This window comes from Sorex araneus, chromosome 2 (genome assembly GCF_027595985.1).
Source record: "Sorex araneus isolate mSorAra2 chromosome 2, mSorAra2.pri, whole genome shotgun sequence".
Lineage (NCBI taxonomy): Eukaryota > Metazoa > Chordata > Mammalia > Eulipotyphla > Soricidae > Sorex > Sorex araneus.
Window position 1 is genome coordinate 6,140,627 of NC_073303.1, and position 14,582 is coordinate 6,155,208.

Genomic DNA, 14,582 nt, shown 5'->3' on the forward strand with positions numbered 1-14,582 from the left:
GGAAGGAAAGAAGGAAGGAAGGAAGGAAGGAAGGAAGGAAGGAAGGAAGGAAGGAAGGAAGGAAGGAAGGAAGGAAGGAAGGGAGGAAGGAAGGAAGGAAGGGAGGAAGGGAGGGAGGGAGGGAGGGAGGGAGGGAGGGAGGGAGGGAGGGAGGGAGGAAGGGAGGGAGGAAGGGAGGGAGGGAGGGAGAGAGGGAGGGAGGGAGGGAGAGAGAGGGAGGGAGGGAGGGAGGGAGGGAGGGAAGAAAGCAAGAAAGCAAGCCACCAGAGATTCAAAATATAGGTTACTTTCCATTGAAAATGTGAATTAGTGAGCTCTGGAAAAGAGTATCAACTTTTCATTGTGAAAATGACATAACAAATCTAGAGTTTTAATTTTTTTTGCATAAATTCTGCTCTCTACACTAAGTTGAAATTTTACATCTGAGTTGCTCTTACATAGTTAATTAAATTATTCTATCAAACTCATCCAAAATATGACCACTTCAGTGTTTTGGCTATCACTTTCTGTGCTCCTTGTATTTATATTTGAAGCAAAAGCATTAGTGCTCAATGTAGATTTCTCTGTGTCTAAATTGGTTTCTCATGAAAATATTCCAAAAATGTCTGTGGTGTGAGCAATAACACGTTCAACAAAATTAGAGAAAATTTTTATTTACTCTATACAGTATAACAAATGTTAACTAGATAACAAACAATGGAGCATCACTTCACTGTTTATTTTTACATCTAAGACAATGAAACACCTGGTACTTTAGGAATGAGAAGGACAGTTTAGTTTTTCTCTCATGTCTATCATATTAAAGAATCTTCATCATAACCCTTGAAGTATATACAAGATTGTGTTTGTAACTGAAACAGGGAAAAAAAAGTTCCTCATTTTCTCCTAGTCAAGATAGCATTGTCACTAACAGTTTGGAGCATTGCAAAAATTCAGATAGCACCATGATTGGCGCTCTTTCAGTGAGCCTGCATACAAATATCAACCAGGTAACTGTGATTTTATAAAAGCCACTGGAGGGGTCAGAGCAATGGCAGAGCAGTTAGGTCACTTGCCTTGCATGTGGCCAATCCAAATTTCATCCTCAGCTTCCCATATGGTCCCCCAAGCCTGCCAAGAGGGATTCCTGAGTGCAGAGCAAGGAGTAACCCCTGAGCATTATCAGGTGTGGCCCAAAACTGAAAAAGTAAAATAAAACTAAAACCACTGGTAGGGAGACGACGATAATGAAGAAAGAACAGATAGGACCTACACGTGTTGGTGGAGGGACAATGGCTCTCGTGCGGTATATAGTGTAGTGACATTGTCTTCCTAAAACATCAGAAGTAACATGATAAAAATCATGGTAACTAACTTTTTAACCGGTTTTAACAGGTTATAGAGAACCCTGTGTCAGAAATACAAGTTAAATGCTTGGAAGGCCCTAGCATCGAAATTAAGATTTTCTAAAGCAATACACTGGTGGTTGGGCAAAAAAAAAATAGACCTCATCAGTTCTTCATTCTGTCGATTATCTCCTGTTACATAACAATTTATTTTAAAAATCAACAGAAACTTTTAGAAATGATTAATGTAGATACAGTCCCTTACCCACACTGAGAACTCTTAAATATCTTGGAAAGTAAAAATGTTTCTATGCTCACATCATGAACCAAAATACAAAGAAACATCTCAAGCTAGTTCTGTTCTTTCTGCTATTGTTTCTTAGTGGTGAGAAATATTTTGTGAACTTGAATATAAAGATAACCTGTTTTTTATGATTATTATTTTTCTGTTTATTCCTGAACCTTATTGCAGTACTAATAGAAATTCAAAGTCTACATTTTGGCTTTCCTATTACATGAACTATATTTTTTAAAACAATTCAAAAGAACACCATATGAGTTTTCACACTCTTGCCAGAATAAACAACTACAATATCTGAAAACATCACAAAGTAGCAAAATAAAAGCTGTCTTGCAAGATAGAAGCTAATAGACTAACGATAATTACACAGAACCATGCTTGGGTAGCTCAAGGATCAAGAGACAAGAGTGTTGTTAATGGGCTTTATCATGTGACCTAAGTCTGCAGTAGGTGCACCGTCGAGTTTCATGTCATTATAATCTACAATGTTTGAACAAAACAAAATCAACTAACTGTGCATTCCTCTGAATATATGCCCTATCCATCCACCCTGACCATCTGACAGACCCTCTCACAGCTGACAGTCATCAAAATAATGAGGTAGAAGGCAGAGGGAGGTGGCACATGTCTTCATGAGCAATGATCTGTTTATAATCCAAAGCCGAGCAATCACTCTCACATAAATTGTCCATCATAACTCAGCCTTCCATAGAGGCCAAAAATGTAAATTTTTAGAATTACCATCAACATGCCAACAGACAAAAATCACTTTTTTCTCAGTGAAATCTAGCAGTAGTAATAATAGAACACTGGTATATTGGATCAACTTGGCAGTAAAAGATTAAATGAAAAAAGAAAATGATTAAAATCATAGATTCAGTAAAACCGCATTGTGAAGCTCAAAACCTACTCAATTTTTGGTGCATGCTATTTAGGTAATTACATGTGTATGAGCGTGCTGATATAGAAATGATATCCTGATACAGCCTGAAGAATCAAAATGGGCTAGGTGGCAAATACAAGAATAAAAATGAATATCAGAAGCTCTAATGTATCCATAAGCATTATCTATTGAGTAGATATATAGTATAAAAACATATTATTGGTGAACCTAAAGTTATAATTATTCCATAACATTTTATCAAATAGTCTCTTTCCTGTGGGCACAAAATTTTTTTCTTTTTTTCTTTTTTCTTTTTTCTTTTATTCTTTTCTTTTCTTTTTTTTTTTTTTTTTTGCTTTTTTGGGTCACACCCAGCAATGCATGGGGGTTACCTCCTAGTTTTGCATTCAGTAATTACTCCTGGTGGTGCTCAGAGGACCATATGGGATGCTGGGATCGAACCTGGGTCAGCACATGCAAGGCAAACGCCCTACCCACTGTACTATTGCTCCAGCCCTGGACACAAAATCTAGATAATTTTCTTATTTATCCAAATTCTTGATAATGAATTTATTGAATAAACCAAACTGCAATTAAATGTGCTCATATTGTATATATATTTTTTCAACTTCAAACAGCATAGTAAAACATATAATCATTTAATAATATTTTCCATGTTAGATGTACAAGGAAATTTATAAATGAAAACTAACACCCAAGGGAATATTCCATACAATTGCTTTAAGAGTCAAGTCTCTGCTGTTAGACATGCACTTCTTAATGAAGAATTCCTTTGGGAGCATTGCAGAAGAAAGAAAGAAATTCTTGATGAAGAAATTCCTAAGTCTCTAAGGTCTTAATCACCTTCACACATGTACAATATTTAGTATTGCACATAAATATTTCCATGTTACAAGCAATGAGTCTTGCATTGCTAATGACCTTAGTAGTCTCCTCTCTTAGTTAGGCTGAAGTCTACCTGCAAATGTGTCCTAAGAGCACATTAAGAGAGCATCCTTGCCTCAGCAGGAGTTGCCGAGCATGTATGAGGCTGTGTGTTTGATTGCTGGCGATGCTAAAAATAAAGAGGCAGCACAAAAACAAGACATTTACCTAAATTCATCAGATCTTTTGCCAGTCTCCCGTTTAGTTTGTTCCCGTGTCTTTAATAAAGAATTCTATTAGATTCCAGTGCCCCCCAGATGTAAATGTGACTGTGGTGTGAGTTGAAGGAACTAGTGCCTACGCCAAGAGTTAGAGAGGACCATTGCCTATGAAGAGCTTCTCTGAAAACACAAAGAAGCAAGGGTCACCGCACAGGACCATGAGACACTGAAGCACGGGACAGCGTGACAGTTGGGTCTTCTTCCCTCGTCCAAACAGCATGATTTCCTATAGTTTTGTTTTCTGGTAAGTTTTTTCTATGATATATAAAAAATACAAGCAAAACATCCTGCAATGCATAAATTTCAGACAACAGGATAAACCCCCCAAAAAATGTTAAATGTGCGTTAGTTACCAGAAAGTGTCGATGTTGTCTCACCGTTGGAAATTAAATTAAATTTCAGCTAGAGGAATTACCAGAGTTTTTAATTGCCCAATAATCTCTATATGCCAAGAGGCACACAACATATCCCATCTATCATTTTTATCTTCTGATAACCACCCTAAAATCAGGTGGGAGCAGGAGAATAGTTGATCTGAGAGAGCTCGGTTCTCCTGCTCAAGTTCACAAAATATTTTCAAGCTGATCTCAAAGTGTCCTCATGCTGTGCCCTCCAGTCTGGGGCCTGAACTATTTCTAAATTATCTTCTCCACTGACTACGTGTGCCTAGAGTAATATGCACTTCTTGCCTTGCGCTGAATGAAACATCAAAAATGTCAGACAACGGTGACAGTTTGCTTCCAGTTTTCTCTCAGAATCATCATAGATATTCAACTTACTTTAAAATATATTTGGTCCATTTGTCTGATATATTTCTGAAAATGTAATCTGTAAAAATTAGGCTGTTATTAGATGTAATATCTCTGCAATGAAAGTTAAAAATTGTATTTCATTTGATGAATAGCATCACTGTCACTGTCATCCCGTTGTTCGATTTTCTTGAGTGGGTGCCAGTAACGTCTCCATTCGTCCTAGCCCTGAGATTTTACTTATTTTTTTATTTTAAGTTTTTTATTGAATAACCATGTGAAAAGTTACAGAGATTTCAGGCTTAAGTCTCAGTGATACAATGTTCAAATACCCATCCCTTCACCAGTGCCCATGTTCCACCACCAAGAACCCCAGTATACCTCCCACCCCACCTGTGTAGCTGATAATTTTCACTTTAATTTCTCTTTACTTTGATTATATTCAATATTTCAACATAAAACTCACTACTATTATTTGGAATTTTCCCCCCAAAATCGAACCTGCTGAAAAGGCAGCATTTGATAATTTGTTTTCCCTTGCTGAGAATGAAGAGATATGAGGTTTTGGATTTCTGTATTTTAATAGCTAAGTCCAGGGAAATTTCTGCCAAAAATTGCATCATTGCAAGCACATACCTCTGTTTAGTGGGCCTTATGAGATGGTGGTCGCCATGCCACCCCCCCCCCAGGAAAAGCTGAGAGAGAGAAACCTTTTCCCTCCTGGGGCAGCATGGGGCTGTGGCTTAGTTCACAGTCTGGAGGCATTTCTGCAAGAAGCTGCTGGTGCTGAGAGTAGTTAGATCTAGATTTTAGACCTGAGATTTTAGCACCCTTATTTATTCGTCCTTCCCTTTTTAGTTTAATAATCTGAGACAGTGAAAGTCAAATTCATTAGCAACCAAGAAAGCATGGTACCAACGTTCGTACATGCTGAACAATCTAAGAATATATCTAATAAATTTTATTAATAATAATTATTATTAATTTGTAGGGATTTGTCTATGCTCTAACCAATATAAAATAGTTTCTTTCTGATGCAATTTTATGATTACTGTTTATAAGGAGACAGCGCACATTGTAGCAGTTGTACTCACAGAATTAAGAGCCTACCCCAAGACATCTTCCTGTGAGACAGGCTGTATGATTTCCATTTTTGGCTCCAATCAGAAAAGCTTCTCACCCCCAGTCCTGTTTGTGGCAGAAGTCTGAATTGGCTGCACTTTCTATTATACCAACTCTTCTTTCAGGTCGTGGTGACAGATCAGAGCAATAGCTAACACAGGTTTCTGATAGTCTAATGTCATTCAGTGTCTTTAGCTAAATGCATTATTTTTCCTTTGGACTGGAGCGATAGCACAACAAATAGGGCGTTCGTCTTGCACAAGGCTGACCCGGGTTCAATTCCTCTGTCCCTCTCAGAGAGCTCGGCGAGCTACCGAGAGTAGCCTGTCTGCAGGGCAGAGCCTGGCAAGCTACCCATGGTGTATTCAATATGCCAAAACCAGTAACAACAAGTCTTACAATGGAGATGTTACTGGTGCCCGCTTGAGCAAATAGATGAGCAATGGGATGACAGTGATACAGTGCAATAATAATAATAGTGAGTTTAAAAACACATTAAACAATCCTACCTAGAGATGGACATTTGGATAACGTAGCTAGTATGACTTATAAAGGTGATACTATAAACATCAGCACTGGGACTACTTGGGGCACAGGAATGACTGGGACTGGGATGAAGATCAACAGAAGCTACTAAAGTGATTGGCAATATTCTACTTTTGACTTCAGTTCAAGTTACACAAATAATCACCTTTATTTTTGAGTTTTATGTTTTTATGTATTCTTGTTTGATAGCAAAACTATTTTAAATTTTAGGTAACATGGGAGTGTCTATTTTGTGTTATTTTTTAAATAATAGACAAAAATCAGCCTGGGTTCCACAAAAAAAAGCTTCTTTAAACTCAGCATACAAAGTCAGTAAGGGTGTTGGTTACAGGAAAGAGATTGCTTTGTGTGCAACTGGGCCCCAGTTACTGAAAAGATAAAAATAGAAATTTTATGAAGATTTTGTGAGGCCAACAAAGGGCAGAAATTGGATCTGTTGAATCTTGAGTCCAATTTGATTCTAAAATTCTATGTACTTTAATTCCTAGCATCAAGCCCAGTTTTGACCAAAAAATGAGAAATAAATTTTTAAGCATTTTGGCAGCTTTGATGCAAAGCTTTTTCACTCTCCTATTCTGAGATTTGCTAATTCAAAACATATGCTGGGATCATAAGTATTCTCTTACCAATTATAGGTTTTGCATTTTTTAAGTTAAGTAGAGAATTCTAGACAATTCAATTTAAGTCTAAAACTGCATTATAACATCAAAGTGAAAACAGAAGAAATCATGGTTGAGAGAATAATAATTATTTATGGGTAAGTGTTAACTTTTTTAATTTTCCAGAAATAATTCTAAACCTTCCATAGTGCCAAGTGTTCTCAGAAATATTAATGCTGTCGCCTTTACTTTGGGAGAAAATATTATTGTCACTTAACAGACAAAGAAATTGGTCTGAAAATATGCTCACTAAATTCCCAAACACATACTGCTTCCCACTTTGAAATTGGGACTTAACCCAAAGCAACCCAAACTGAGTCCAGAATCTTAAGTTGAATCACTCGGTTTAATTTAACTTTCATCTTACTTCACAACAATATTACACGCTATTACATTGAGTAACTTTTTGAATTGACAAAGACTATGTCTCTATCTCATATTATTTGATATTTATGATAATCTACCTTGAATTTCTTACCCCTAAAGTAAATGCAACAAATACTAGAAATTTTAATGACCCACGATGTGTGGTTCATGATCACATTATACATGTGAAAATATATTAATTAGGGCCAGAGTGATAGCACAGCAGGTAGGGCGTTGGCCTTGCACGCAGCTGACCCGGGTCTGATCCCCGGCATCCCATATGGTCCCCCAAGCACTGCCAGGAGTAATTCCTGAGTGCAGAGCCAGAAGTTACCCCTGAGTATCGTTGGGTGTGACCCAAAAAAGCAAAAAAAAAAGAAAATATATTAATTAATTTCATCATCAAGCATTTCATTTATCTCATTTTGGATACAGTATTCAGAAATACTGAAATTGATGTCTTATCTCATATTTGTATTCCCATAGAGTGAAAATAATTTGGTTGAATTAACTATAGAATCCAAAGGAGTCAAATAATCAACTCCCATAATTGGAAAATTTCATGGGAAATAAATGACACTGACATTGTAATGAAGAATTTTCTGTAGGAATTGCCTCCCTTGCTCGTCTTGTTCAATATCCAATGCTGAGGAGTCATACAGATGGTTGCTATGTGCATGTGACACCAGATGATTCTGAAATCAATTCTGTTTTTAACTGCAAAAAAATCAGTAAAGCTTTTGATATGATGTAATATGGAGAACAAAAATTTATCCCATAAACGTGGGGGGATGGTTCATAACAGTACTGGGGTAAAGGCTTGAGCCTTTCATACACCCACCATGGCCTCCTGACCGTCAAGCATCACCAGGTGTGATCCAGATGGCCCCTAGATATTCCCTGGCAATGCAGGGCCCAACAGCACCACACCCACAAGCACCTGAGAGGGCCTGCCACAAACAGAAAGAGAAAAAAAGATATGTCCCCTGTACATGCACATAAGGGTAAATATTAAGACTGATTCTCCATAGCATCAAAAATAGATGCAAAAAAAGCATAATAGTCGGTAACACAGAAGTTGATGCAGCCACACTTGTGTATAATGGTTAATGGGATAATATGAAGTATGGTACTCATGGCGATTACTTTTGTGTAATCTTTGGGGCGGCTAGGGAGACCTCAGCGGCTATCTCTCACCACGTGCGTCCAGGGGTCTCGAGCAGCTTCCCCACCCAGGACAGCCAATGCCAAGGGCAGACAAAGGAGGAAACGAGGGCCGGGCTGGTTGGGGATCAGTTGCTGTTTATTCCCTTCTCCCCACACGCCTGTTCCAGTCTCACTAAGTTCCCATTCTAGTCTCACACCGCCCTTCATTCCCTCTCGTCCTGTCTCTCCCGCTCATCTCTCCGCGCTCTCTCTCAAAGCTGCATCTCTTGTCTCTCCACACGCCTGCTCCTGCATTCTTCCCCTACATTCTTCTCCCTCTGTCCCCCTTGCTAGTCTCTCTGCACTCCATCATGCTGCCCTGGTTTCTCTCTAGTCTCTCCCCAACTCCCCCCTGCACTGGGCATAGAAACCACCCCCGCTGGTAGGTAGCACAATCAACATATCAAAAGCCCTTCCTGATCACCCATCAGGCTCAAGGGAGGGAAATATCACCTAGGGGTGTTTCTCCTCTCCTTAGTCCAATAACTTAATTAACATCTTAATTAATATCTTAATTCTATTTCTTAATATTAGTTATTTTGTATGGACACAGTAAGAGATACATTGAGCTTGTAGGGTGGCTCTCCCAGGAACATCTCGCTATAGGTCTCAGAGCAGTGCTCAGACCAGATTCATCTTTTCTAACCCTAGCAGAGTCCTATCTAGTTGTACTTTTTGGATCACGACAGAACTTGTCCATGACCATACTCTTAACTTTTAGTTAAGTATGATGGCACTTTGGCCTTGCCCATTTTGATGCCAAGGTAGCTAACAGCTTGCCCTGGGTCCAACCAGTCTCTCGTCGGGACCCTGCTTTTGGGGTGCTGGGAAGTAAGGGCAAGTGAGGCTTAAGCTGAGAGAGAACAGATGCCCAGGAGTGAATATCATTCGGATTCAATTCACCCTAAATTACAAAAGCGTAGCATTAACTGTCTTCCTGTGTTCATACTAAAAAGGACATTGCTCTGAATTAACTATGCAAAGGACTTAAGGAGAAGAGAAAAAACAATATTTACAAGGTAACTGAGCACAAAGAAGAAGTTACAAGTAAACACAGAGGAATAGGAGCGCTGTGATGGTAGTAACCCATTAAACCTAAGCTCCCTGTGGCAAGGCAAAAAGGACAAACCAATGTCATCCTACAACTATTATGTTTATGATTATATTTATTATCAAAGGTTCACGTAGAAATTTCGTAGGGAATATGCATCGTGATTCTGATTCTTATGTTTTTTCCAATTGTGCTCACCCCAAGAATATAAACTTTCATTTTTATCTTACTCTTTTGATAGTGGGAAGATTTGTAATGAATAAGTGATGTTTCTGACATAGGTTTAAGAAAGAACAAAGTGGGGCTGGAGCGATAGCACAGAGAGTAGGGCACTTGCCTTGCACGCAGCTGATCTGGGTTCGATTCCCAGCATCCCATATGGTCCCTTGAGTACCGCCAGGAGTAATTCCTGAGTGAATGAGCGAGGAGTAACCCCTGTGCATTGCCAGGTATGACCCAAAAACCAAAGAAAAAAGAAAAATAAAGAAAGAGCAAAGTCTCAGGTTACATCCTCTGAACAGGGATGCTGGTGTGACCTGATGAAAAAAGTGACCCAGAGTAAAAATGTACCAGTGTGGGAGGTGGTCCCCACATCATCAAATATTCATAATTAAGTTCATGCATTTATACAGACCTTTGCATTCCTTTCTAAAAATTGGACAACTAGTTTGTGGATTTAATGCTTAATAAGGATATACTGAGAGTTTAGCACAGATGGTATGGCATTTGCCTTGCACAGGGCCAACAAGGGTTCGATTCCTCCGTCCCTCTCAGAGAGCCCAGCAAGCTACCAAGAGTATTCTGCTTGCATGGCAGAGCCTGGCAAGCTACCCCTGGCGTATTCAATATGCCAAAAACAGTCACAACAAGTCTCACAATGGAGACGTTATTGGTGTCCACTCGAGCAAATAGATGAACAACAGGATGGCAGTGCTACAATGCTACAAGGATATTTTGAACTTAGGTAAAATAACACAGTACACCTTTTCAATAACTAACAATTAAAAATGAATAGATTCAGCATTTTACTTTTACCACCTTCCTGGCTGTGATTAGCTATGGAGAGCCTTGGGGCTTTGAACACCAGGGAAATAGTGAAACAAATTTCATACGAAATAACATTGAAAGAGGAAATTGGTGGGAGTGCACTGGAGAAATTTTTGGAGATCTGTGCTTCAACCTATGACTGATGGTAATTTTTACTTCTCCTAGTCTTTCATGAGGAGCAGTGGAAATGAACAATGGAAGTTCCACTATGGACTTCATTCTTCTGGGGTTCTCTGAATGGCCCCAACTGGAACGTATCATCTCGGTGCTTGTCCTCATCTTCTATGTTGTGATTCTGGTGGGAAACACAATGATCATCCTGGTGTCAAATCTGGACCCCAAGCTCCACACACCCATGTACTTCTTCCTCTCCAATCTGTCCTTCTTGGATCTCTGCTATACCAATAGTGTTATCCCTCAGATGCTAGTAAATCTTTGGGGTCCAGATAAATCCATTACTCATCTCAGGTGTATGATGCAAGCTTCCATCGCCCTGGACCTGGGTGCCACAGAGTGCCTGCTCTTGGCTGTGATGGCCTATGACCGCTATGCTGCTGTGTGCCAGCCTCTGCACTACACGGTGATAATGCACCCTCAGCTCTGCAACAAGATGGTCATAACTTCCTGGTTAAGTGCTGTCGGCTGTTCCTTATCTATTTCACTCCTGACATTCTCATTGCCAAGATGTGGGCACCAAAAGGTGGATAATTTCTTCTGTGAGATCCTAGATCTCATCAAGACTGCTTGCGCCTATTCAAAAGTACTTGAGGTAGTTGTCCTTGCTCTCTCAGTGGTATTTCTTCTGGTGCCTCTATCAGCAATTCTCATCTCCTATGGCGTCATCACTCGCACTGTCATGAGGATCAAGTCAGCAACAAGATGGCGGAAGCTCCTCAACACCTGTGGCTCCCACCTCACCGTGGTGACCCTCTTTTATGGGGCTCTCATGTCTATGTACATGAAGCCACAGAACAACTCCATGCAAAACGAGGGGAAGTTCATTGCTCTGGTGTACATGATACTTATACCAAGCCTTAACCCACTCATCTACTCCTTAAGAAACAAAGATGTAAAGAATGCAGTCAAGAAAATCCTGTGTGTCAAAATCTGGTCAGAAAAGTTATGAGAAACATGAAAAATCAGTGCAGTGAGCTACGGGAAAAATATTGGTCTTGAACTACAGAAAGTGATATTGTTCAATATTTTTCAAAGATTATTGCCTGGAGCTGAAAACCTCCAGGACTCACCGCCACCATGCTCACAGGCACTCTACACACACTCAGGCCAAGCCTAACCCACAAGTGAATCCCAAAAAAACCCAATATGTGGGACTTGTAGCTGAGAACTCTGGGTTCAACGGAACCAGGAACAGGAATCCTCTGCCCATATCCCCTGTCTCTGGCAACTCAGCAGTCAGCCCATAAGCCACCTATGGCTGGTGCCAGATAACCTCATCATCGGCCAGCATCCAGATCACATGTCCTTCTCTCCCAGAAGGGAGCATAAAATGACACTCACCATAGCCATGCTGCCGAACCCCACACAAGGCTGTTTCACTCAGGGACCTGTAAATAGGGGAGGGTGAGACCCCCTCCCCGCCCCAAGGGCTACATCCCCAGCAGCTGAAAATCTCCAGAATTTAACCACCACCATGTTATCAGCCATTCTCCACATGCTCAGGCCAAGCCTCACCCACAAGTGAATCTATTCCTGGACACTCATACCACACACCTTACCCATATTCCAATATTACCGCACCACATTTGATAGGGTTCAAAGTAGGATGCAACCAATCTTAGAGGGAAATATTTTATATAGAGAGATGCATATAATGTGCATATATTATACATCTATATATATAAAAGCACATGAGGCTCAACCTTTAACAACATGTTAGTGATCTCTTTTAGAAGGGCTTAATGGCCCTTGGGTGAAATACAACAATCCTCACACTCTTTCCCCTAAGGAAACATTTCTGTAGCATTTTCAGCAGTTTTTCATAGCAAACAATGCAAAATATATGGTTTCGGTTTTGCTTTGGGACAAGGATTGGGGTTAGGGATGGAAACATCCTAAGTATGGTGGTGAGAAGGTGTAATGGTGGTGGGATTCGTGTTTGAATATTAAATGTAATCAAATAATGTGAACTACTCTATAAAATTTTTTAAAATTAAATTAAAAAATAATTTTAAATTTTTTTGCCTGGAATTTTGCTGTATACCAAAAATTTTACTGGAGATGTTTTTGTAGAGCGACATGGAAAGAAGAGATTCAAATGCATAAATGAAATGCAACTCATTAGTTGTGTGATCACCAAGCTACTAAGGAATCCCGCAGCTCTCTCTCACCACCTGCTTGGTGGTCTCACGCTGCTTCCCCACCCAGCACAGCCCATTTCTTGGGCAGACAGAGGAGGAAAGGAGGGCCAGGCTGGTTGGTGATCAGTTGCTATTTATTCCATTCTCCCCACGTGCCTGTTCCAGTCTCACTAAGCTCCCCATTTCAGTCTCACACTGCCCTTTTTCCCACCTCCTCCTGTCTCCCTCGTTTGTCTCTCCATGCTCCAACTAGCCACCTTGGTCTCTCTCTAGTCACTCACCAACTCACCACATTGGGGGTGACAACCACACAACCTAGGTCCCATAGCACAGTCAACATATCAAAGCCATTCCTGATTGCCTGCAGCCAGGGAATCAGGCTCAAGGACAAAATGCCATTTCGGGGTTTTTCTCCTTTTCTTATTCCAATAACCTAATTAATATCTTAAATAACATCTTAATTCTACTTCTTTTTTTTTTAATTTTTTATTAGTGAATCACTGTGGGGCACAGTTACAGGCTTACAAATTTTTGTGCTTGCATTTCAATCATACAATGATGGAGTACCCATCCCTCTACCAGGGCCCACTCTCCACACCAAGGTTCCCAGTATCCCTCCCACCACTCCCACCCCCTTCACCCCCATCCTCCCCACCTCTATGGCAGGGCATTCCCTTTTTTCTCTTTTTCCTTTCAGGTGTTGTAGTTTGCACTAGAGGCATTGAGTGGTCATTGTGTTCGATCTATAGTCTACATTCAGTTCACAACTCCCAACCCGAGCTGGTCCTCCAAATACCCTTTGTTTGATGTTTTCTTCTCTATCTGAGCTTTCCCCCAGCATTTGAGACCGGCTTCCAAGCCATGAAGTAAAGCTCCTGGTCCTTATCTCTACTATTCTTGGGTGTTAGTCTCCCATTCTGTTACTGTTATATTCCACAGTTGAGTGCAATCTGCCTATGACTCTCCCTCTCTTTCTGACTCATTTCACTTAATATGACACTTTCCATGTTGATCCATTATATGCAAATTTCATTACTTCATTTTTTGTAACAGTTGCATAGTATTCCATTGTGTAGATGTACCAAAGTTTCTTTAACCAGTCATCTGTTCTTGGGCACTCTGTTTTTTTCCATATTTTGGCTATTGTAAACAGTGTTGCAATGAACCTACAAGTGCAGATGTCATTTCTACTATATTCTTTTGCCTCTCCCGGATATATTCCCAAAAGTGGTATAGCTGGGTCAAATGGGAGCTCAATTTCTAATTTTTGAGAATCTTCTATACTGTTTTCCAAAAAGGCTGAACCAGTTGGCATCCCCACCAGCAGTGAAGGAGTGGCCCTTTCTCCCCATATCCACACCAACACCGGCTGCTTTTGTTCTTTTGGATGTGGGCCAGTTTTTGTGGTCTAAGATGATATCTCATTGTGTTGTTTTGATCTGCATCTCCCTAATGATTAGTGATGAAGAGCATTTTTTTGTGTGCCTTTTGGCCATTTGAGTATCTTCTTTGATAAAGTTTCTGTTCATTTCATCGCCCCAATTTCTGATGGGCTTGAATGTCTTCTTTTTGTAGAGTTCAACTAGTTCCTTGTATATCCTTAATATCAACCCCTTATATGATGTGTATTGGGTAAATATCCTTTCCCATTCTGCTGACTGTCTTTGTATTTTGGTCAATGTTTCTTTTGAGATGCAGAAGCTTCTTAGTTTAAGATAGTCCTATTTGTTAATCTCTGTTTCCACTTGCTTGGCCAAGTGCTGCCTGTACAAAGAAAACTACAAAAAAGCTACCTCATGAAATAAAAAGGACACAAGGAAATGGAAAGATATCCCCTGCTCAT

General features: G+C 40.0%; 1 protein-coding gene across 1 annotated transcript; it reads left to right on the forward strand.

Annotated features, from left to right (window-relative positions):
* Nucleotides 1-10,608: 10,608 nt before the first annotated feature.
* Nucleotides 10,609-11,547, forward strand: LOC101540014 (putative olfactory receptor 2W6). Its single transcript, XM_004622009.2, has one exon. It carries the CDS (start codon nt 10,609-10,611, stop codon nt 11,545-11,547), a length of 939 nt encoding a protein of 312 aa, XP_004622066.2.
* Nucleotides 11,548-14,582: the final 3,035 nt, after the last annotated feature.